Source organism: Myxine glutinosa, chromosome 8, assembly GCF_964187855.1.
Source record: "Myxine glutinosa chromosome 8, kmMyxGlut1.1, whole genome shotgun sequence".
NCBI lineage: Eukaryota > Metazoa > Chordata > Myxini > Myxiniformes > Myxinidae > Myxine > Myxine glutinosa.
In genome coordinates this window covers 64,150,034-64,176,426 of record NC_136268.1, presented here as the reverse complement: position 1 = coordinate 64,176,426, position 26,393 = coordinate 64,150,034, and the positions used below count along the sequence as shown (strand labels likewise).

At 44.6% G+C, this 26,393-nt stretch overlaps 1 protein-coding gene across 1 annotated transcript in view; it reads left to right on the top strand.

The window, feature by feature from the left end:
• The window catches only part of LOC137432548 (glutamate dehydrogenase, mitochondrial), a 96,673-nt gene that overhangs the window by 13,215 nt on the left and 57,065 nt on the right, over window positions 1-26,393 (top strand). The window contains exons 2-7 of the mRNA XM_068124578.2: window positions 2,742-2,822; window positions 6,673-6,728; window positions 14,146-14,209; window positions 24,774-24,868; window positions 25,197-25,376; window positions 25,492-25,629. Of these exons, the coding sequence (XP_067980679.1) occupies window positions 2,742-2,822; window positions 6,673-6,728; window positions 14,146-14,209; window positions 24,774-24,868; window positions 25,197-25,376; window positions 25,492-25,629 (614 nt within the window). The remainder of the gene's footprint in view (window positions 1-2,741; window positions 2,823-6,672; window positions 6,729-14,145; window positions 14,210-24,773; window positions 24,869-25,196; window positions 25,377-25,491; window positions 25,630-26,393) is intronic.

The window sequence follows — 26,393 nt, the reverse complement described above, 5'->3', positions numbered from 1 at the left end:
GTGTAGCCATTTGAGGTAAGGGAGGGGATGGAGGGGGAACAAACACCAGAAACGGATTTGACCAGATGCCACCAGGATTTGGAGGAAGGAGACAGGTTTGAGAGTTCAATCTTGAGTGTGGAGAGATAGTGCTTCCTGGCACTCCTGAGGGTAGACACACACTTGTTTCGAGCTTGGTGGAAGGAACTGAGATTGCCTTCAGTTGGATTTGCCTTCCAAGAGGCAAAGGCAAGTTGTTTCAAGGCAACTGCCTCACCACAAGATTCAGTGTACCATGGACGGGAGGAAGGGTAAGATAACTGAAGACGAGATGGGATAAATATGTGCATGAGAGAGAGCAGTTTGCTTTGGAAGAATTCCCAGGAAGAATTGATGTCAGAGGCAGTAGAGATGGGAGACCAGTCCAAATGAATGATGGCTGCTTGCAGACCGTGCCAGTCGGCCTGAGTGAAATGCCAGACTCGTCGGCACTGAGGAGGCTCTCTGAGAATGGCCAGAGAGATGTCCACTTTAACAAGCACATGATCAGAAGAACCGATTGGAGCAGAAGAAGAGCAGCAGACATTTGCAGGGAAGTTAGTCATAACCAAGTCCAGAAGAGAAGATACTCCATTGACTGAGATCCGGGTCGGGAAATTGACAGATTGTGTCAGTCCCAATGAGTCGCAGAAGTCCTTTGCTGAGGTGCCATGGCTGGTGAGAGATGGACCCACACCCAGCCAGCTGGCATGATGACGGTTGAAGTCGCCACATATGAGGAAGAGAGAGTTTGGATGATTTGATAGAAGTTGCTCCATGTTGTCCGACAGCGAAATGTAATTAGTATCGAAATGTAATTTCCCTTTGGAATTACCCTTTAGAATTACCCTTTAGAATTACCCTTTAGAATTACCCTTTAGATTTACCCTTTAGAATTACCATTTAGAATTACCCTGTAGAGCCCACTAGAATTACCCTTTTGAACCCATTATAATTATCCTTTAGAACCCATTAGAATTACCCTTCGAACCCTTGAAAATTACCCTTTAGAATCCTCTAGAATTACACTTTAGAACCCTTTAGAATCAAATACGGTGGGTTAGAAAGGTTTGTCTTCTTCATTATTGACAGATGGATGGAAGGACACAGCCAATATGAAGTAGCTTCACTGCTTAAAAATTTGACTCCAGATAAAACCAGATAATTGGCCTTCAGACCTCGATCGAGTCTTGTGCCTATACACTTCTGGGTTTTTTTTCCTGGGAGCAATCAAGTAATATGTATTGTGAAGATCATATGTTAAGGTTGTAATGATTTGTGAACAACAAAAATTTTAATATTTGAGTATTTTATTGGATTTCCCCCGTGCAGCGGCATGTACTCTAGCTGATAAACAATATTTAGTATCATGATCGTATATCAGTCCTTAAAGGCAACTGTCTTAAAATATCAGCATGGTGGTTCTTTCTGCAAGACACTGCTTGGTTTTCAACGAGGAATGCTTTAAATATAAATATTTCGGCTGTTTTCAGCATTCCAAAATTATATGGATATCGGTGAAAGGGTTCTATTGTCCATATTGAATAAAACGCCTCCGTTTTAGATAACTGTTATTTGCAGATCTACTGTGTTGGCCATTTTGGTTTCATTACAAATTCATGATTGTTGGTGTATTGTTGAAGCTACTTCTGAAGTGCTTGTCAATGAACCTAACCCCCAATGATGTCATACCTTGTTTACGTTGGGAAAAAACTGTAATGGATTAAAATTACTGGTATATACTGTACTAGCCTGTGAATCTTTTAAATCCTACGAGGATATTCTTCTTATCTTTAACTACCCCTTCACTGGAGGATGATAATACGATGATATATGTCACCTGTTATCATGACACTATGCTAACCCTGGTGTTGGCTTAACGGTTAAGCTGGCTGGTTTAAGATCTTAGGGTCCTGAGTTTGAGCCTCCGTCTAGCCGTTAAATAGGTCTTGAGTTTGAACCCCCTATCTCGCCACACCAGGTGGGCTGACTCAGCCTGTCATCCTTCTGATGTCGGAAAAATGAGTGCCAGATTACTGGGAATAGGGAGCACTACAACAGCAGCACAGCCATGCTCCCAGAAATGATGTAACCAGCAGCTGCAAGCTGCATCGGAAAAAATGACACAATGATAACTTTTGATAATTGTATTATTAATTTCCCAGGAACTTAGAAATAGACAGGTTTAACTGACAACATCCGCAACATCCACAACATCAACATCATCATCCACACCAAGCTCAGCCGCACTTACCTCATCCACTTCTACCTCATCCACAACATCCACCACATCCACCTCGTCCACAACAACATATGTGCGTTTAAGCAAGTGAGGCAAACAAATCGCCAATATTTTCTGTGGTTTTTGTTCACAACCACATTCGTAGATCATCTGACTAGTTGTTGGTCATCACCGAACATGGTAAAATACCACTACTGATTTCTCCTCTCCCGTTAAAAACCATCCTAACACCCCTCATTGAAATATGCTGACCCTGGCCGTAACCCACAATTCCCTGCAGTAAAAATGTGACGTCGTTAGGTATGGGGGTGTGTGGGGAAGGGTGCAGTAGGTGATGGTTGTAGCTCAATAGTAAAGCAATTGGGAGGAGGCAACACGACATGCATATTACAGTTTGTAAACCCCTCACGTGTGAATCAAAACTTGTTTTGAGATTGATATGTTTTCTAATATAACTAACACCCGGTTATTTTGTGCACAGGAATCCGTTACAGTTCAGATGTGAGTGTGAATGAGGTGAAGGCATTGGCATCGCTGATGACATACAAATGTGCTGTTGTCGGTGAGTTGCTTGTATGATAAACTATTCTATAAACGAGTTATTTTTCCGCCCCGCAGGAAATGGGGTTTTGCAATCATGTATCTGTGTCTGTCTGTCTGTCTGTCCAGGCCATAACTCTTTTTACTGCATTTGAGCTTTTGTCATCAAATTCTCAACAAACCTTTATTATGAGAATATGAAGAAGACTAATTCAGAGTTTGGTCAAAATGTTAAAGAGCAAAGTCACAGTGAGGAAGTACAAATCACCCTTATTAGCCCGTCCGCCGCGAGACAGTTGGGTTTTGTAACCACTTCCGTGTTTCTTTATTTTGTGTGCTTGCATTTTGAGATGCTTTCTATTTTACCATTTGTGCTGTTTTCATCGAGTTTTCAGCAATCCTTTATTATGAGAATATAGAGAATACGATATGAAAAAAAAAATCCAATTTTGTTTTTAGCTGGTGTTTTCCTCAAGTTTAGCTAGAGTACAAAGCGGATGTGGACGGGCTTTGCGGTTTGGGATGCTTTCTAGTTAGTCTCGCATTGCCATCGTGGCGAGTCTATTGGTGTGTGTGTGTGTGTGTGTGTGTGTGTGTGTGTGTGTGTGTGTGTGTGTGTGTGTGTGTGTGTGTGTGTGTGTGTGTGTGTGTGTGTGTGTGTGTGTGTCCACGTCTTCTTTATATTTTCGCTCTAAAAATGTTTATCTTTGCAACCTGGTTGGTCCGATCAATGTAAAACTCTAAATATAGGAGGGACTACCCATGGAGAATATTACATTGATAACTCTGACGTCATAGATCAAATGACAAGGCAACCAAATTGGATTAAAGTTTTAAAAAAAATTAACATTTTTCTCTGAAACGCCTCAACGAAAAAAATTGCAACTTGGCAAGTGTCATATTTGTCATGTCATAAACTCCTCATGAGGTACATAGTTTGGAGGGGTGATAACAATGATAACGAGTGGTGATGACTTTACTGGGTGGTGAAAACGATTATGTTATCGGTGAAGTGGTATTCCAGCCATAATTGGTTGAATCAAAATGCTTATCCGATAAATCTGAAACCCCAGATATCTGTTCTACGACACGATGTGAGTGAATGAATCAAATTTATGATGTAATCGGTCACGTGGTTTTTTGTTTTTTTTTGGTTTTTTTTGTATACAGAATCGAGGCTCGTGAAAGAGCTAACATTTATCACACAAACAAATCAAACAGACAAACAAACAAAGTATATAAAAAGGGGAGCGGTAGACAAGATGGGGAGAGAAGGGGAAGCACATAAACACAACATTTGAGAGCAGGGACATCGGGAATGTGTAGGAGGGAGAGGGCTTGGGGGGAGGCGGCGTGGGAAAGGGGGGGGGTGGGAGAAGTATAAACACAAGGACACCAAGGACTTCCAGGAAAGAAGTTGGTATTTCAAAAAAGTGGATTTGGGGTGAAATTAGTGGGGGTAGAAAAGATCAAGGATTTGGATGGGGGTGATGGTGGTGAACAACTGTTTTAAAGACCTGGAGGGAGGAGTGGGATTGAAGAGAGTGAGGGAGTTTGTTCCAGAGGTGGGAGAAAAGAGGAATGAAGGAGTGAAGGTGAGCAGAGAGTCTTGATTTTGGCAGCTTAACCATAAGAGTGTTGCAGGCACATCTTGTGTGACCTGTAGGAATATTTGGGGGACAGAGCCCAGAGAGAGCTGGAAGAGCAAGGCCGGAGAGGAGTCGGTAGAAGACAAAGACCACCAACCTGCCTGCGGTGAGTAAGTGAAAGGCCCTCGGAGGTAGCTTCATCGCGGGAGATTCCAATGATTCTGAACGCTTTGGTTTCAACAGTGTGAAGACGAGCTAGGTGTGAGGCAGGAGCACCAGCCCAGAGGGGAGAGCAGTATTCCATTGAGCTGCGGATGAAAGCCTTGTATGTGGTGAGGAGCTCAGGTGTGGCAAGGAAGAACTTCGCACGACGGAGGATGCCCAGTTTGAGGGACTGGCCCTGCTCTCACATGTTGTGTTTGTGTCCTTCCCCCTCTCTCCCCATCTTGTCTACCACTCCCGATGTTATTTGTTTTATGTGTCTGTTTGTCTTTCTGTGTGATTAATGTTCGCTCTTTCACGAGCCTCGATCTTGTATACAAAAAAAAAAAGAAAAAAAAAAACAACAAAAAAAAAAAAAAAAACAAAAAAAAGTGCACGAGGCAAGACTATGTGCTCTACGAGTGCCGTTTTTGGTTCTAGTTTAACCATATTATTGTTTGCAAAAAATACAGCCAGGAGGCTGAATTTGTACAGTATAGGTTTGGAGGGTCACAGGTGGTATTTTGACAAAAGTCGAGCGATTTGTCGACAATTATCACATTTCATGCAACTGCCTTTTTACTGGGTGGTCCCTAATTTATTTGATGGTGGCAGACAAATGATAACTTTTAGCCTTTTTATTGTGAACTAGTGGAGTCTACCCGTCGCTTTGCTAATGGACCAATTAGTTGTCCTGTTTGCCAAAATATTTTTCCCGTGCGAAGAATGCTTTAGCCTCAGCATTGCCCACGTAAAAAAATTATTATACCCTCTATAAAAAGGGAAATACCCTACCACCAACAGGTGGCGCTACACGGTACAAATTTACATAGATACTTTATGCCCCCACCCCCCACATCGTCGCGTGAGGCCGAGACCACATTGCCTATGTTAACCCCCAACACAAAGTTGTATTTGTACACCGAGTTTGGAGTTTGTAACTTAAGAGATGTGGATGTGCATAGAACACATCCAACCAGAGAGAGAGAGAGAGAGAGAGAGAGAGAGAGACAAACAACAGTGTTTATATATATATATATATATATATATATATATATATATATATATATATATATATATATATATATATATATATACATCCTGTCTCTGAGCTCTGCAGGGAGTTCCTTCGACCTCATGGCTTGGTTTTTGCTCTGATATGCATTGTCAGCTGTGAGACCTTATATAGACAGGTGTGTGGCTTTCCAAATCATGTCCAATCAATTGAATTTACCGCAGGTGGACTCCAATCAAGGTGTAGAAACATCTCAAAGATGATCAAGAGAAATGGCAGGTACCTGAGCTAATTTCAAGTGTCATAGCAAAGGGTATGAATACTTATGTAAATGTGATATTTCAGTTTTTTCTTTTTAATAAATTCGCAGAACTTTCTAAAAGCCTGTTTTCTCTTTGTCATTATGGGGTATTGAGTGTAGATTGATGAGGGAAAAAATGAATTTAAACGATTTCAGCATAAGGCTGCAACATAACAAAATGTGAAAAAAGTGAAGGGGTCTGAATACTTTCTGAATGCACTGTATATATTAAATTAGCAGAAGTTTTGTGTCCGGCCGTCATTCTACGTCATTACGTATATGATGTCATTACGGCGTAAACACCTGCTCACTTCGAGAGCAGCAGGAAAGGTCATTCCTCTTTGGGGTATATAGATTACAGTCTCTCTATTGTCGGGTCTCAAGAACATTGGGTGTGTGTTCATTTACCAAGTTTCTTGTGGAGAGATCGCCAAGTGGTTAAATCATTCGAGCAAGCACTCCATTCAAAACCCTTGAGGAACGGCTGGCTTGGCAAGCGTTAGCTAGCTCCTTGGTAAATGAGCACACGTCCAACCCTTGTGGGGTATATAGATTACAGTAGATCTTCGCTCAGTTCTGTAAGTAAAACTTACCTCATGTTTGTATGGATTCCTCCAAATTTCTTTCTTAAATGTTATAAACAGCATTAGCAGCTGTTAAAAAAGGTAATCATGTGTGTTTGTGGTTTATAATATTTTACAAGCCCAGCTACGCTGCTATTAGACTTTTGGTCTTGTTTATTTTGCATTTCTTGTGGAACTGACAGATGTACCATTCGGTGGGGCAAAAGCTGGTGTGAAAATAAATCCAAGGAATTACTCGGTAAGCCAACTGTTTTACTTTCCATGTACACGTAGCTTGGAGGCTTGAGTGCACTCACTTGCATTCTTTATTAATTTGCACTGCAGCTGATGTTATTCCTCTTACCCCTCTTCTTCTTCTTCTCCTTCTGTTTCTTTCGGCTTCCCCCATTTTACATTGGGTCACCTCAATGCTGGTTAATCACCATTCTCCTTCTCCTGGCAGTCGCCCATTCTTCTTCCAATCCCACAACTTCTAAGTTTCTCGGAAACGCATTCTTCCACCGCATCTAAATATCTCGCCACCATCCTGATGCCTTTCTCTTCTTCTTCCTGGCAGTCCCATCTCCATCACTCACCTCAACACCACATACTCTCTTCCCTCCCTCCCCCCTCCCCCCCAACTCTCTCTCCTTCTCATGAGATGATCAAACCAATTTAGTCTCTTCTCGGCTACGTTCTTCATTGCTTCCACCATCTTCATTGACCCCCTGATGTACAGTACTAGTTCCTGATATTGTCCTTTCTTGTCACTCGACACATCCATCTCAGCATCAGTTTGCCATTTTTATCCACTTTATGTTCCTCTGCAGTGCCGGATTAAGCCTCGGCTGGCCCTAAGGCACATTTTGAAATTTTAGAGGATGACCTGAACAATTTAAATTAGATCTCGGGCTCATGGAAATGGACCCCAGGGAAAAGATGAACTGATTCATGAACAAAATATTTAACACAAAAAAAGACAAATATTTAATGTGAAAAGAAACTACTTTCAAACTAGTTTAGTCTATACAACTTGCAGTGTATGAATATATGCATGACAAAACACGCACAGATTTGGCACTTTGCTTTACAGTTTACTAGACCTTAGATTGTAACCTTGCGCACGTTTACAACTGCAAACTCTTCAATTACGGAACTGAAGTCCAGTTCTCGGAGCAAATCACTTTCAATGCACAAAAGGGCCAACGCACCAAGATGCTGTTGATGCATGGTAGAACGCTTCACATCTTTGATTCTCTTTAGCTGCGAAAATGAGCGTTCTCCTGAGCAATTGGTGGCCATCAGTGCTAAGTATATTCGGAGATTTTTTTAAATAATAAAAATTGACGAAAACTGCTTGTCCATTTTTGTGGCCCGAATTTTTGGCTGACCCGAAGGCACATGCCTAGTCTGCCTAATGGTTAATCCGGCAATGTTCCTCTGTCTTTGACGTTGCCCAAGTTTCTGCACTATATAACAAGGCCAGTCTCACAACTGTCTTGTAACTTCTTCCTTTCAGTTTCAACGGTACTTTTCTATCACCCAACTCTCCACTGCACTTCCTCAAATTAATCCAACCAGACACGAATCTGTTGCTTAATTTTCATTCCCATATTTCCATCTTCTGCCACCATTGACCCCATGTACAGTACTTGAAGCTACTCCCTTTCTCCAGATCTTCACCCATAATCTTTACACCTTCATCCCGATCCTCTTCTCTAAACTCAAATTGACAATCCATATATACAGTCACGTGAAAAAGTAAGTACACCCCATGTAAAGTTTTGACTTTTTCAACATATTTCAACATACAGCTATTTGATCTTCATTTCAACAATATTCATAGATAAAGGTGATATAATATAACAAATATCATGAAACATTTACATTTTGTAGACCATTGTATAATTTAAATAAACATAAATGCTAATTTCGCATGTGGAAAAAGTAAGTACACCCTTGGCTCTAATAGGTGGTATTGCCCCCTATGGCAAAAACAACTTCAAGTAAGCGTTTCTTATAACTGTCTACCAGTCTCTGACATCGACTGGGAGAATTTTTTGCCCACTTCTCCATGCAGAATTCTTTCAGCTGTGGGATGTTTGAGGGGTTTCTTGCATGCACAGCTCGTTTCAAATCCGCCCACAACATCTCGATGGGATTTAGATCCGGGCTTTGACTTGGCCATTCCAGAACCCTCCATTTCTTTCTTTTCAGCCATTCCTTAGTGGATTTACTGGTATGTTTAGGGTCATTGTCATGTTGCAAGGTCCACCTAACCCTAAGAGAAGTCTCGCGAGATCATGGCGAGGTCACGTCTTTTCGAAGCTGCTCCATGCGCTCACGCTTTCGAAGCTAAGTGATATTTCTCAATCGTGTTTTTGTCGAGACTGTATCTATCTTTCGGTGTATGTACCTATAGCGTATCTTTTGGAAAATTTTCGGTGCTAATTTTTCGTACATGTATACACAATCGTCGGTTAATGGTATCGAGTATTCTGCGGCCTAGTACTCGTAGGTTTGGACTACTGTACCGTCTCCGACCTTGTGGTTTGTTTTTCTCTCAGCGATTCGTCGAATGCGCTGAAATTATTTTCGTTCACTGTTTCGTCCCAGTCGTTCACCCCGTACCTCCTTGTTAATATCTGTACTCACAAAAAAAAAAAAAAAAACCCCCCCAAAAAACAATTTCCTTCCCAGGTCTTATTCGTTTATTTGTTCTTTTTGTTCGTTCGTTCTTCGTTCGCGATCACGCGGTTAGAAATGTATAATCTCTCCCCTGAACAACTATTTTCTCTCATATATTATAACACCCTTTTCTTCTTTTCCTACAAAAGGATGCTTTCGTCTTGCTCACCAAATCTATTCATTCCAAAAAATATATATAATACCATCTCTTACAGTTCCTCCTTTCTACATTCCCTAAACTATCCAGAACTCCATCCCTCCTCCAGTGTCCTCAAACGTATTTTTGACTCGAAGGTCTCAAACTCATTTTGCAAAAAATGTTCGTTTCCCATGAATCGTACACTTTTCAAAATCCAATCTCACCCCTCCCCTCCAAATTCTCCCCATCACCCATCCCTTTCAAATCTCCCCCCTTGCCCCTTCCCTCCCCTCCCTCCTAAACTCCCCCCACACCCCTCCCCTCCGAGACTCTCCCTCGCTCCTCCCCTCCTAGACTCCCCTCTCACCCCTCCTCCTCAAAGCATCCTCCCTGCTTCTTCCTCCTTCCAACTTTCACCTTCATCTCCCCAAACCTTCTGCCTTGCTCTTCCCCCTCCTCAAATAACACCTCACTGTGCCTCACCCAATCTCCATCAAACCTTTTGTCCGCCCCATTCTTCCCTTTCTCCAAGCTATTCTGAAATCTCTGACACACCTTCAACAGCTCTCCCTACCTCTTCCTCCTCTTCCACATCTTACCCTACCCCTCCCCCCCCCCCCCCCCTGTTCTGGACCCGATGCTCCCCCTTCCTCTTCATTAACGGTATGGATCTCAAACATCCGGGGCCTTCGCTCAAACTTGACTGACCTCTCCATACAGGTTGCTTCTGACAAACCAGATGTGATCTGCTTAACAGAAACTTTCCTCCTTCATGATGTCTCTGATGCCTTGGTATCTCTCCCAGGTTACTCCCTCCTCCGGTATGATAGACCTGAGCCTCGTCCTGGAGGTGGGGTTGCTATCTTTATAAAAAACTCTCTTCCTCACTCACCCTCCACTGCCCTCTCTCCACCTCACCCCCAGGAATACCTTTAGCTACGGCTTCCCCTTCGCTCCCACCTTTTGTTCATATGTGTGTTGTACCGTCCACCAATCAGCGATGACTCCATCTACATCTCACTGTCTGATAATATGGACCAACTTCTATCTACCCATCCCAACTCTCTCTTCCTCATATGTGGTGATTTCAATTGTCACCATGCCAGTTGGCTGGGTGTGGGTACCTCTCTCACCAGTCATGGCTCTTCAGCAAAGGACTTCTGCAACTCACTGGGACTGACACAATCTGTCAATTTCCCGACCCGGATCTCAGTCAACGGAGCATCTTCTCTTCTGGATTTGGTTATGACAAACTTCCCTGAAAATGTCTGCTGCTCTTCTTCTGCTCCAATCGGCTCATCTGATCATGTGCTTGTCAAAGTGGACATCTCTCTGACCATTCTCAGAGAGCCTCCTCAGCGTCGACGAGTCTGGCATTTCACTCAGGCCAACTGGCACGGTCTTCAAGCAGCCATCAATCATCTGGACTGGTCTCCCATCTCTACCGCCTCTGACATCAACTCATCCTGGGAATTCTTTCAAAGTAAATTGCTCTCTCTCATGCACAGATTTATACCATCTCGTCTTCAGTTGTCATACCCTTCCTCCCGTCCATGGTACACGGAATCTTGTGGTGAGGCTGTTGCCCTGAAACAACTTGCTTTCGTCTCCTGGAAAGCAAATCCAACGGAAGGAAATCTCATTTCCTTTCACAAAGCCCGAAACAAGTGTGTGTCCACCCTCAGGAGAGCCAGGAAACAATATCTCACCATTCTCAAGACCGAACTCTCTTATCTGTCTCCCTCTTCCAAATCCTGGTGGCGTCTGGTCAAATCTGTTTCTGGTGTTTGTTCCCCCTCCATCCCCTCCCTCACCTCAAATGGCTTAACGGCTGACTCCGCACATGAAAAAGCTGAATGCCTCAACTCTGTGTTTGCCTCTAAATCTTGTGTCCCAAACCCATCCCTCTCTGTACCCACCGTACCCAGTCGTACCCAGCTGCTCCTGGACTCTGTGTCCTTTCCTCCTGACAAGGTGGAAAAGTTTCTGGCAACCCTCGACTCTGATTCTGCAACTGGTCCTGACGGCATCAGCCCACGGGTCCTAAAATCATGTTCTTCTGCACTTTCACTCCCTCTTTCTGTTCTCTTCACCCTCTCTTTTGCTCAAGGTCATCTGCCATCTGCTTGGAAATCAGCCAACATCACCGCTTTGCACAAAAAAGGTGCAAAAACAGATCCCAGCAACTACAGACCAATCAGCCTTCTCCCAATTATCAGCAAAGTCATGGAATCCATCATTGCTTCAGATATTAAATCTTTCCTCTTCTCCAATGGCTTGATCTCTGATCATCAATTTGGTTTCAGACCTGGTCACTCTACTCTGGACATGCTGCTTCTGCTTTCTCAACAATGGATGGAGGTCCTCAACACCAAACAGGAAATTAGAGCTGTCTCCCTTGACATTTCACGTGCCTTCGATACGGTCTGGCACCCTGCTCTGCTCTCCAAACTCTCCTCCTTTGGTATCCATGGAAATCTCCACGCATGGCTGGCGGACTTCCTCTCTGGTCGTAGTCAACGTGTGGCCCTGAATGGGTTTCTCTCATCTCCTCTTCCTGTTCAGGCTGGAGTTCCCCAAGGTAGTGTTCTGGGCCCTGTGCTTTTTCTGGTCTTCATCAATGATCTCTCTGACTCTCTTGAAAATCCTCTCTATCTCTTTGCTGACGACTCTACTCTCTGTCGCTCCATTCCTCATCCCTCAGATCGGCAGTCTGCAGCCTCCTCACTCTCTGCAGACCTGGACAAAATCACAGACTGGTCAAACAAGTGGAACATGTCTTTCAATCCTGACAAATCTCATACTCTTACAATGTCTCTCCGAAAGGACCGACTGGACAACCCTCCCATCTACTTTCTCAACAATCCTCTCCAAGAAGTTCTGTCGCTCAAGCTTTTGGGTCTCACTATCTGCCATGATCTTTCTTGGGAAAACCACATTTCCAAGCTGGCCTCCAAAGCCAGTCGCCGACTGGGCATCCTCCGTCGTGCGAAGTCCTTCCTTGGCACACCTGAGCTCCTCACCACATACAAGGCTTTCATCCGCAGCTCAATTGAATACTGTTCCCCCCTCTGGGCTGGTGCTCCTGCCTCACACCTTGCTCGGCTTCACGCTGTTGAGGCCAAAGCTTTCAGAATCATTGGAATCTCCTGTGATGTAGTCAACGCCGAGGGCCTTTCACTCACTCACCGCAGGCAGGTTGGTGGTCTTTCTGTCTTCTACCGACTCCTCTCCGGCCTTGCTCCCCCAGCTCTCTCTGTGCTCTGTCCCCCCAATATTCCTTCAGGTCGCACAAGATCTGCCTGCAACCCTCTTCTGGTTAAACTGCCAAAGTCTAGGCTCTCTGCTCACCTTCACTCTTTCATTCCCCTTTTCTCCCGCCTCTGGAACAAACTCCCCCACTCCCTTCAATCCCACTCCTCCCTCCAGGTCTTTAAAACAGCTGTTCACCACCATCTCTTATCTTCCCCCATCGAAAACCTTGATCTTTTCTACCCCCGGTAATTCACCCCAGAGTCCTTGCAGTGTTCATATGTTTTAATCCTCTCCCACCTCCCCCCAAGTCCTCCCGATGTCCCTGCTCTCAAATGTTGTGTTTGTGTCCTTCCCCCTCTCTTTTGTGTCCTTCCCCCTCTCTCCCCATCTTGTCTACCGCTCCCCTTGTTTTTTGTGTTTTGTGTGTCGGTTTGTCTTTTTGTGTGATTAATGTTAGCTCTTTCACGAGCCTCGATCTTGTATACAAAAAAAAAAAAAAAAACCCTACAAAAAAGAAAATCAAGAAACAATCCTGAGTTTCCAACTAAATTGATAGCTCAGATGGATGCACATAATATGCACCCATAATATAAACCACCGTGCCAATGAAAAAAATATGGGATAAAAAGTTTCTCCAAACTGTCCCTATTTCCTGATAATTATTTTTTTCTATTAGTGACTGTCCCTATTCATGCGTAAAACGGGGTGAATAGGGACAGCCATAAAAATCCTATTTATTCCTATTTAACCCATATATGGGGTTAATAGGGACTATAAGTTGCTTTTTAAAAAAACAAGAGAACACTTTCAACCCAAATATCAACAAATCAGTATGGTTATCAATTTTCAGCGAAAAAAGTTTCCGAACTTTTTTTCAGTTTGTGTCCCTATTCACCTTGCTGTCCCTATTCACCCCATTTTACGGTAATATTAATAATAATGTACATGTTCACTTTCAAGGCTTCAAAGAGGCCTTTAGGCCCATCAAAGCTTTCGCTACTATTGCCAACCAATGGTAGTTTGGCTGCGTTCTTTCCTTTTAAATGCTGAGCTCCAAGAAAGGAAGCAGCACATATATTTCTTTAAGTCCTTGGTATGACCTTACTGGAGTTTGAACAACCAACCTCCCAGACTCGGAGCAGATCCTTTAACCATTATACCACCGAGGCTTTGCATGCAAGCAAGCATGCTGGCAGGGTTGGTGTTATACAAGTACAGTACATAAACACTAAAGTACAAGGCATGTTATTGATTGCTATACTGACCAGAAATAAACCACGCTTTTAGCAGATGCCCATCTTTTCTGGTACTCTGAGTCCATCGGGAATCAGCAGAAACTGAGCCCTGGCTTATCTCTCCTTCGATTAGTTCAACCATATGCACAACAAGACTTAGGCATTGTAAATTGTAGCAGTAATTTTGGGCAATAAAAAACTGTGTGCCGGTCAAGTTTCACCTACAGGATGGCGGATAAACAAAGGCACATGACCTTGTGTCATCGTGTGAGAAACCTTTATACAATGTGGCACATGCATAGTTTACATTCTGGTGACGATAGCTATTTGCGCAAGTTCTCATTGTTTCACCTCCACAGGATTTGGAACTAGAAAAGATTACTCGACGCTTCACCATTGACCTGGCAAAAAAAGGTTTCATTGGTAAGTACAAGCTCACCAATATATATATATATATACACACACACACATCATGGCTAATGTTGGAAGTATTGTGTTGAGAGAGAATGGCATCCTGAAGTATCAGAGCTAGTCAATAGCAGGAAGCACTAAAAACCTGCGAATGAGACAAAGTTAATGAGCTTTAAAAGCTTGCCTGGATGTGGCATGGGAACGCTTGTCCTCTTCATAATAACAGCTGAATGGTTCAGCAGCATAGCTGCTCGCAAGTTGCCCTGCACCCCCAAAAATGATGCAACCAGCAGCCAGCTACTACAGACCTAAACTGAAGAAACTCAACAATGCAATGGAATTGCAACGTTTATTGCATTCTCATCTAAATGTTATCTGTAAATCCTGTTTAAAATCTTGCACAACAAATTATTTGCCTAGAAATGCCTTTCTGCTGCAGTGATGAAAAGGAAGGGCTTTGAAGAGTATGGTCATCCTTGAAGCATGCTGCTCTTCTTTGCAATGTGAATGTGAACATCCTATTGTATATTTCAGGTTTTTTCATCACTCTTTTCCTCTTCGCTTGTCCTTTGGTGTTAATTGCAGTTGTTGTTGTGACTTGGTTTATTTTTTGCCAATGCCCCCTTAATATTTTCAATTCCTGTGGTCTGTTACATATTCAGAATATTCCAAAAATAAATAAAATATTCCAAATTTACAAAAAAGTGGCATAACGAGTTTGCCTTTGTGAGTGTAAAGTAGAACAGACAGAGTGTGAAAGTGGTGCATATTGACTTTCTAAAGTTGCCAACAAAACATTTCCCCCAATCAAGATGGTGGGCGCGCTTCAGGCTGTGCTGCTCGCAGTCCCCAAAACAAGTCACTTGATTTACAAGTTCGTTGCCTCCCCCCACCCCCCTTTACCTCTTGGCCCCGTGACAGTCAAGCAGCCATTTCCGCCGTTACCCCGCCGGTGGGGGTCTCCACACACCAGGCTCCGTGGCCTCCTGCTTCAGCGCAGCTACACGGGTCACCGGGAGTCTTCCACCCCAAGGCGCCCAAACAGACCCTCCACCGACGGACTCCATTTTCCAGATACCACTGGCTGCCAGGGGTAATTGCCGCAGAGGGGGGCCGCAGTCATCGCTCCTCAGAGCTTGATCTGTACCTGTGGACACGCACACATTCCCCACCCACAAAATCCCCAAAACACACTTCCTCCCCCGCTGCCATTCAATTCTCAACACATTTTCATGAGCTGGTACAAAGAGTTGTTTCCAAAAGTTGCCATGGCCTGCTATTATGTGAAATCCCATTCACATTTAACCAATACTTTTCATCAACACATCTCAATAATCACCACTCACTCATATTTCAATTTCCAAACTCACGACCACATGAAAACACAACCTCCACACATAAACAAACGCCACCCACAAGACACTGTGACACACATTCCATCCCCTCACCGACCATGTCATCACTCTCACCTGCCCCCAACTCCAAATTACATGTCCCCAATTTTTCAAGCAAGTACTGAAGCCTGGGACAGTAACCATCAAGGCCTTACCCCTGCCTTGATGTGCAGGTATGTACCAGATGGTCAGGTCCAAAGTGCCATCCACCCTACAAAATCCCAAAATTTCTCATTGGGCCTACCAAATTCTTCCAAATTGCACTTCTCTCCCCACTGTACTGGCAGGTATGTGGATCCGCATCCAACGGTGAACTGTTCTAAACAACTACATGTGGCTACGACAGCTCCGCACCTTTACCGTGCAAGGGCCACCAGGACAAGCCGAGTAGTCGAAATGCCAACATGGCCCATGAGTGTCCATAAGAGTGCGACCCACCGTCCATCCTTCAGCCCCACCTGCGAGGAACGCAGCTGCTCTAGCCCCAGCTGGCCAATGTGGTGAGCACCTGCTGCCAACAACACTACCACACTCACAACCTCGGCCCTGGGGGAGACGGTCGCAGTGCGTGGCAGCCGTGGCATCCACCCTCATGTCACCTACGCCGCCCTCATCCCCCAGTCCACACAACTGCAGCCCCCAGTGCCCACCCACACTTGACCATGCCAAGGTCCAGTCGACAGCCATGCTCCACCAGGAGACTCCTCCAGAAGACATGGTCCATACATCTCGGACACGCACAGCACCACGTTGACCCCCAGACCCTCCAACTACAAATCCATAACCCCGCGTCCCAAATATTGGTGCAATCACCCCCGCAACCAGTTGAAAGCTGTGTCCTGCTAACCTGTCAATTTTTATCACAGCCTCCAACACTTTGGTCTAGCACACCTGGATCAATAATGGTGTCACTGCTGTCAGTGACCACCATGGCATTTCAAAATTCGCCCTTAAATTTGCATCTAACCCTCAGATTACCAGTGCCAAATATTGTTCACATTTTACTAATCTCACCAAAGAAGGATGCTTTTCCATACACATGCCAGCCGAGCAAGGCCCATATGCTCGGCTCGTTACACATTCCCGATCAACACTCCCATGGCTCTCTTCCCAAGCCGAGAGTCCACAAATCGTAACAGAACATCTGTGGAAGATCACTCTCACACCATCACGTTCCACAGATGCCCTAATGGTTGTCCGGCAGGCTATAATCCATCCCTGTCCATGCGGTTCGACCCATGTCCATAGACCAGCACAGCATGGCAGGTCACCACATGCTGGCTGTCCCAGAGTCTCAGGGAGAGGGTGCCAGGCCACATGCCCGGGCGGTCTCCACATCAGGCCCAAGTTGGCCGTCCGCGATGCCACCACCACAGCTCGACCCACAACACCTCCCCCTTGTGGTCCTCAATATACGCCATCCCAGGCTTGAGAAACCACCTCGGACCTCCTGGAGGTCTTGACCCCCACCAGGATCCGGTGACCCTGCCAGCCCGAGCCACCCGCTTGGGCGGTGCTCCGATGGACAAGCGACGCCACACTCCACCAGACCCCCCTTGGGGCCCAGGTCGTACCATGGCACCCATGGTCGAACCCCACGTCCAAATCTGCCAGCACAGCCCCCCAGCTGACTGGCATACCCAAATTTTGAAACAGGCAAATTTTTCCCGAGGCCATCCCCAATGACCTCTCCTGGTCCATATTCCACAGCCCGGGGACCAACTCCCTCCAAGGCTGTGCCAAATCAAATTCCCATTTAAACATAAATTTATTTTTCCTTTTAAAATTTTTGACTCCAGGTGTCCAACAACCCCTGCCTCAGGTTGTTCTGCCCCTCCCTGAAGCTGTTCCAAATTCCCTACGGGGACCAAATTTCCCGAAGCTCTAGCTCCCGACTCTTCTGTATCCAAGTCCAGCTCGGAGCCAACACACTCCCCCTGCTGGGTATCCAGTTTCAGAGCCTCTGTTACCAAATTGTAGTGCATGGTGAGGGTCCCCTCGATCACCTCAACCGCCTCCTCGGACCGACTCACCTCAACCCCTAAGCTCCGTTGAGCCTGGTCAAACTCTACCTCGATGCTATTGTCCCAGGACCCCAGCCGCTGGATCAAATCATGCTCATCATTCACATTCCCAATAATTTCTGGCCCCCACAGGCCTTGATCAATAAATACCCGGTCTGGCTCCATTAAACTGACCCCCAATATTGTTACCCCCTCATGCTTTGAACCACCGCCCTGGCACTGCACAAATTCAAATTTCTCCCCCTGTTGGAGTGTTGCGGCATCCACCCGGCCCCGATAACTTTCCAGGCCGTCGTGCATCAAACATTCCCCCATTAAATTTTGACACTCCCCATTCAAATTTTCGCACTCCCCATTCACCTGTAAACATTCCAAATTTCCTTCCAAAACTTCCCCATTTACCTCCACACATGCAGTCTCCCCCCATTTTAATTCAATTTCAATTGCAATTCCCTGCTTCTGAGCCCGATGCGCATCAGCATGGGCCGCGCACTCTTTCATTCCCATTTTCCCCCAATTTGCTTCCAATTCTGCCACCCTTGGCTTCTCCTGTGCCCCATGTGAATCATTCTTTTGTTCTTTCTTTATTTCATTCGTTTGTTCACATGGGGTTCCCGTTTCTTTAATCTGGGCTCTCCTCTGTTCACCACTGGCATCCTATTTGTCATTAAATCTCTTCCTTTCTCCCCTCCATTCATTCCTTTGGGTATCCATTGTTTCATTCAATCCCCCCCCCCCCCATCTGCTCACTCTGAGCATCCATTTTGTTTTCCATTCGCTCACTCTGAGCTTTAATGCTGTTATTCATTCCTTTCATTTTGTTATTTATGCCCTTCATTTCGTTATTCATTCGCTCATTCTGAATGTCATTCTTCATTACCTTCATTCCCATCATTATTTGATCAATTGCGGCCATGAAAGCTAGCGGGGCCGTCTCGGTAGCGAGAGAGGTTCCATCTCTATGCTCCTCCCCACTATTTGGCCCACTTCCAATCCCGGCGACATCTCCCTCACGCTTGTCCAAATCAGCGTCCGCCATTACCCTGCTGGCGGAAGCGCTTCCCGCTCGCGTATTTTATTTCAGAAAAATCAAAAGCTTTTAAATTTGCGAACCATGATGCCGCGACTAAAAAAATCGACTAAAAAAGTCGATCGACTAAAAAAATTTTATATCGTCCTACGCTATATTTTATAGTGCCTCCGCTCCGCTATTTCTCCCCTAACCCTCATCATTACCTGCAGATTCCATCCACCTATGATTGCGTCCGAATGCTGAGCGCAATGTACGCCCGACTGTGTCGATCTCCCGCCGCGGACAAAAAAATTGTCCATCCGGCCCAGATCCCTACTTCCTGACACCAGTTGTCGTGTGGTTTGCTCAGTTAACACCGAGCGTTACCACGGATGGAATCGAGATTTAATGGAGGCGTTTATTCAATTGATGGTGGATCATACATGAGACAGAATGAACAGTGCCGACTTACCTTCACGGCCTGATGTCTTCGACTTGAACTCACACGAACATGGGATTTTGAACAGAACAGGAAATAATAAAAGGGTTCATTTAAAATAACTATCGGGACAGGGAAACGCGATGATAAAACTAAAACCTAGGTTGGGGTCCTGCACACCTCACTTCACATACAGGACAATGGGAGGATAAATAAAAGAAATGTTGTGTGCGCGTTTGTGTCGGGCTTATCTCAGTCTGTATGTCGGGTTGGTCCGTTCAGGCTCCGTCCGACGCGGCTCTGGTCGGCGCGAACTACTCGGCCCCATTTGCTAGCGCGAACACCGTCCTCCTGCACGGTCCGTCCCACGCCACACAGCACAGCATTTGCACGCAGGCACCAGGCTAGGATGACCGTCGGCGCCCACCATCTTTCCAACGTCCACCAAGCGGAACAGGTCCAACACGTAGGGACAGTCAAGGGAAGGCAAGAGGCAAAGGGAAGAGAGAGGAAAATGCCGGCGAGCGAGAGGTTTTACTCGCTGTCATGTGACGTCAGTCCTCCTCTGCCCCAACCAGCGCGGTGCCCTTCAACTTCTCGAATCTTCTCACCGCGTTGGTGTCCTCTCCTTGGCCGAGCACTTTTTTTCCTTCATGTCATGCCATCAGTCGGTGGCCAATCAGTCTGCCGCTTCCTTCCACCTATCAGTGGCCAGCTTCTTACCCCATAGTGTGATCTTCCCATCAAACCCTCTTGACCAATCATGAGCGAAGTGGGCGTGGCCCCAGCCTGCCTTGCACGATGTTCCATCGCCATGGTGGCGTACTGCGCGCCCGCTGCCTGTTAGTTCCTCCGGTCAGTCTTATCGTCTTGTGGCGGAGGGGGGAGTAATTAATGTGGTGCACTAATGGGCCTATCTAATGTCTACAAGAGTGCGTTGCTATAAGGGACACAGGTATGATCACCAGGTCTGACACACAGGGGAATTATCTTAGTCCCTAGAACTATTTTTCACACGATCATCCTTGTATGATCAGAGGTACACACTTGATCTGACAAACCGGGCTAAACACAGAACTTATTACAGGTGAGGTTCCCTTTCACGACAGCCGGACACCTACAGTCACGTGAAAAAGTAAGTACACCCCATGTAAAGTTTTGACCTTTTCAACATATTTCAACATACAGATATTTGATCTTCATTTCAACAATATTGATAGATAAAGGTGATATAATATAACAAATATCATGAAACATGTACATTTTGTAGTCCATTGTATAATTTAAATAAACATAAATGCAAATTTCGCATGTGGAAAAAGTAAGTACACCCCTACATTTATCACTACTTCAAATACCGAAAATTAGAATCAGGTGCACCAGCTCAGGTACAAATGATTAGAACATCGTTAGAGAGGATCTTGGAGGAACCTGTCTCATTTAAACCTCAGACATTTAGTTTGGTTTGCTCTTTGTTGTTGAAGTGTGTGGTGTCACCATGCCTAGATCAAAAGAGCTCTCTGAGGCCTTCAGAAAGAAGGTTGTATATGCCCAAGAGTCTGGGAATGGATTTAAAAAGATCTCCAAACAATTTGAAATCAATCATTCGACTGTCCGGAAGATCATCTAGAAGTGGAGAAGATTCCAAACAACGGCCAACTTGTTCAGACTAGGCCGCCCCAGCAAGTTCAGCCCGAGAGCAGACCGCAAGATGCTGAAAGAAGTCTCTAAGAACCCCAGAATGTCATCACAGGACCTACAGGTAGCTCTTGCCACTGTTGATGTCAAAGTGCACGAGTCTACCATTAGAAAGAGGCTGCACAAATTTGATCTACATGGGAGGTGTGCCAGGAGGAAACCTTTGCTGTCCAGAAAGAACATTAGGGCAAGACTAAAGTTTGCCAATGAACACCTAGGCAAAGACCAGCACTTCTGCAACAATGTGCTCTGGACAGATGAGTCAAAGGTAGAGCTATTTGGCCACAGTACCAGAAGACATATTTGGCGAAAACCAAAGACAGCATTTGACCACAAGAACCTGATACCAACTGGAAAGCATTGTGGTGGAAATATTATGGTTTGGGGCAGCTTTGCTGCATCAGGGCCTGGGCAGCTCACCATCATAGAATCCACTATGAATTCTTCATTGTACCAGAGGGTGCTTGAGGATAATGTGAGGCCATCTGTCAGAAAGTTGAAGCTTAACCGAAGGTGGACCTTGCAACATGACAATGACCCTAAACATAACAGTAAATCCACCAAGGAATGGCTGAAAAGAAAGAAATGGAGGGTTCTGGAATGGCCAAGTCAAAGCCCAGATCTAAATCCCATCGAGATGTTGTAGGGGGATTTGAAACGAGCTGTGCATGCAAGAAACCCCTCAAACATCGCACAGCTGAAAGAATTCTGCATGGAGAAGTGGGCAAAAATTTCGCCCAGTCGATGTCAGAGACTGGTAGACAGTTATAAGAAACGCCTACTTGAGGTTGTTTCTGTCAAAGGGGGCAATACCACCTATTAGAGCCAAGGGTGTACTTACTTTTTCCACATGCGAAATTTGCATTTATGTCTATTTAAATTATACAATGGACTACAAAATGTAAATGTTTCATGATATTTGTTATATTATATCACCTTTATCTATCAATATTGTTGAAATGAAGATCAAATAGCTGTATGTTGAAATATGTTGAAAAAGTCAAAACATTACATGGGGTGTACTTACTTTTTCACGTGACTGTACCTATGCAGATCTACCTAAATCTAGATATTCCGATACCCAAAAATTCATAACAATATATATATATATATATATGGTGTCGGGTGCTGTGGAAAAGGCCAAGAACATTACAATGTCACATCACCACCCTATAGTCATTCCCTTTTCATTTGTCAACTATTACACCTGGTTGTCAAAAGTTTTGCGATAGACTTGAATTATGATTCTATTCACAGGTTCAGCTTGTACTACGATGATTTGAATAAGTCATGGAAGGATTTGGACGAAACGTGGTGGGAACGTTTGGTGTGTGACGAGGACAAATTTATTAGATTTGCTGAAGATCCGAATCTGGATCCAGACAATATATAATTTCACTCTCTCCAAAATCTATAATCTGCACTCACTCTCTCCAAAAGGACCTTTCTGCAAACCCTCTCATCTAATTTCTCCACAACTGTCTCAAAGATGTCTAGTCACTCAAACTCTTGGGTCTCACTCTCAGCAATGATCTCTCTTGGGGAAGCCACATTTCAAAGTTGGCCTCAAAAGCCAGACGCCGACTGGGCATCCTCCATTGTGCAAAGTCCTTCCTTAGCACACCTGTGCTCCTATCCACCTACCTACAAGGCTTTCATCCGCAGTTGATGGAGTACTTCTTTCCTATCTGTGCTGGCTCCCCTGCTTCACATCTTGCTCAGCTTGATGTCGTGGAAACCAAGGCTTTCAATATTGGAATCTCTCGAGATGAAGCTGAGTCTCTGGGCCTATCATTTCGCCATCGCCGAGAGGTCGGTGGTCAGTCTTCTTCTGCCTCATTTCTGGTCTTTCACCCTCTGCCCTCTCCATTCTCTGTCCCCCTCAAGTATCTGCAGTACCCACGTGGTCCACCAGGAACCCTTTCCTCGTGAAACTGCCTAAATCCAGAACCACTGCTCACTTCCACTCATTTATTCCTCTGTTTTCCCACCTGTCGAACCGCCTTCCCCACTCTCTTCGATCTCATTCTTCCATCCCGGTGTTCAAGACAGCTGTTCACCACCATCTCAGGTCATCCCCCATCCAAAGTCATGATCTTTTCTACACCCCCGCCCCTACCAAAATTTTGCTTATGTATCCATCTTGTACACCCCTTGCTTTCTCCCCTAACCCTCATCATTACCTGCATCCCTTGTTTGTCCATCTATCTCTGTGTACCTTGTCCCTGCACCCTGTTATTGGTGTTTCCCTTTCTCCCGCTGTTCCCTTTGTGATGTTGTATCCTGATCTGTTATGTCTCCTAGCTCTTCCACGAGCCTGGACCATGTATTAAAAAAGAATGTGCAGATTTTGACATTCTCATTTTTCTCTTGATGTTCTCCAAATTTCATGATCACTGCATTGTTCTTAATCACAAATATGAATCTTAATTTTCTCGTGAGAATTTTTATGCTTGACAACTTGGAGCCCAACCCTACCCGTCATCTAATCGAATGCCTGCGGGATAGTTGAAAATAAACTCATGCCAGTAAGATGTTTGAGCAAACCAGCCCCTGTCGCAGTTCTACTGGTGATCAAGTGTGGGTGTAAGGGCAGCTGTGAAGGCAAAAAGAACTGCTCCTGCATGAAAAATGGATTTGTTTGTACACCTCTTTGTAAATGCACCGATTGCTCAAACGTGCTGGATTACCGGGTTGTTGATGATGATGGTGTTTAAGATTGTCCATACATAGATGGCTTAACATGATGATCAGATTTAATTGTTGGTTAACATGATGACGAGGCTTCATGATTTAAGGCATTAGGAGATGATCAGTTGATATGATGGATGATGAATGGTAGATGATACCATGTATATGATATGGTGATGAACATGTCACTGAATGTTTGATGGTCTCACTCAAATTTATCATGTTTTTATGTTCACTATAATTGGACTTATGATGATAAATAATGCTCCAATCAACACAATGTTATCTTTAATCAACTCCCCATACCTGGAAAACTATGATTAGATACCAAAACCGTATTTCTATATCCTTTGCTTCAAAAGTTATAAGAGATTACCCATATCGGTTATCCATCGCATGTATCATACGGCAGCCATATTGGATTTATACTAATGAGGGATGCTCCAATAGCAAAAGGTATTGCATAATTTAATTCCCCAACCTGAAAGCCGATATTGGGACACACAAATCATCATTCCATTTCTACCAATTTGGTAGTTATGAGAAATCTTCTGTATCACGGGGTTTGTGGGGGGGGGGGGGGGCGCAGCTAGGATTTATGCTGATAAGGAGTGTTCCAATCAGCAAGATTTTTATTGCAATCAATTCCCTGTACCGAAAAACCTATATTTAGGCACCAAATTCATCCTATGTCCATTGAGCCACCTTTAGAGGCCACTTTTCCCCGCAGAGCAGGGGTCGGCCTTTGTTGGGCACCGTGGTCCCCTTTTTGAAGCAATGTTTTATGGCCGGATGCCCTTCCTGCCACCAACCCTGTTAGTCGCCCCTTGCGACACACAGGGAATTACCACTGAACTGGTACTCAATGTCCATTGGTTCAGAAGTTATAAGGCATTCCCTATATCAGGTAATCAGTTACGAGTACCTTACATGAAATGCCTAATTAAGGTACGTGGACGTCATTTGTAAATTGGACACACACCCTCAAGTACCCAAATCAACAGAGAAATCAAAAGTATCAGCAAAATCGAGCCAGCGGCCCTATTTCTTCCTTCCCAAACCTCACTGCATGCTCACCAACCTACAATTGGCAAGCGTGATGAGATTGCTAAACAGCAAACATCCCTCAACATTAGTTGAGAGAGGCCTTCGTCCTTCATTCCAAAATAGCCCAGTTTGAGGTTTTGATACAAGCCATTGTGCTAATTTCCACCATCGACCTCCTTGTACGTTGTTGAAGAGAGCTGTTTCTCGCATGCAATGTTGGTTATCTTGTTGGCCTTTTAACAATATGACATGACTTCTTGCCATGTTACAGGACCCGGCATTGATGTTCCTGCCCCAGACATGAGCACGGGCGAGCGTGAAATGTCTTGGATTGCTGACACTTATGCCAATACAATGGGTCACTCGGTACGCCACAAGAAATCAATTGCTGCGCTGTGGAATCTTCATGTTAATAAATGGCCAAAAAAGAATGCTACAAGTAAATTGTTGAATTGCCAAAATGTTTTCCCTTTTTGATTCCTCCACCAACAGTCATTTTCAGAGCTGCAAGAACGAATCTTCTTTTTCGAGTTATTTGTACTCGTATTGAGATGCATCGCTGTTTTTGGCAGTGGTCTATTTCACAAACGGCCAAATGTGTGATGATATCGATTAAATGGATGCGTTTCTGCCTGACGACTCGAGCAGTGGTTTTCTAAGTCTCACAAACCAAGCTTCTCTTTGTGCCCCATAGGAAATCAATGCCAATGCCTGTGTCACCGGCAAGCCTATCAGCCAGGGTGGCATTCATGGCCGCACCTCTGCCACAGGTCGTGGAGTCTTCCACGGCATTGAGAATTTCATCAACGAGGCAACATACATGAATTCCATTGGATTCACACCAGGCCTGAAAGATAAAACATTTGTAATACAGGTGAGGCTACCTCACGGGCTGAGTGAATACCTGTTTTATGGTTTCGGTAATGTTACTGTATCAGTGTATCATGTAAAGGTTGTTGTGACACACATTCTCTTTCGCATCTTTGCAGGGTTGTGGAAATGTAGGACTGCACACAATGCGATACCTACATCGCTACGGTGCACGTTGTGTGGGCATTGGCGAGATTGATGGTGCGATTTACAACATTGGAGGCATTGACCCCAAGGAACTGGAGGACTACAAACTGGTGCGGTTCTGATGTGCATTCGCTGCTATTGCTGCTGCTTTCAACATTGTCTGACTATTGTCAAATTTTTCAACAAACCGTTATGAGAACATGAATAACACGAATGAATAAATTTTACTTCTTTATTTAAAATTTTTTAGCTGTTATTTTCGTCAAGTTTAGTTTGAGTACAAAGCGGATGCGAACAGTCTTTGCATTTTGAGATGCTTTATTGTGTCTTTTGCAAAGGCTGGGTGAGCATATGCACATGCTGTGCATTTATTTCAATGCCTCCGCCAACGAAGTCGCCAGAAGCATTATGTTTTCGGGTTGTCAGTCCATCTGTGCGTCCGTCCGTCCATGCGTCCGTCCGTCTGTCCATCCGTGATAGATTTTCGTTACCCCAATAACTTAAGAATGGCTGACAGGATCCAAGTCAAACTTGGTACAGGTTGTATGTACAGGATAATGATCGCAAAGATGAATGGATTCGATTATGGGGTGAAGAGGTCAAAGGTCATAGGTCCCATTCGGTAAAAAATTCTGTGACTGTGCTAACTTGTGAACCAGTGATGGGATTTTGACCAAACTTGGTACTGTACATGTATATATCATGCCGATGCAAAGATGAACCGATTAGATATTGGTGTCAGAGGTCAAAGGTCATGTCAGGTAAAAATGTGATACTTGAGAACAGCTGAAGGGATTAAAATCCAACTTTGTACAAATTTGTATATTGATCAAATAATGTGGGCGGAGGCATGTCAGTTGACGTCGCGACGTCA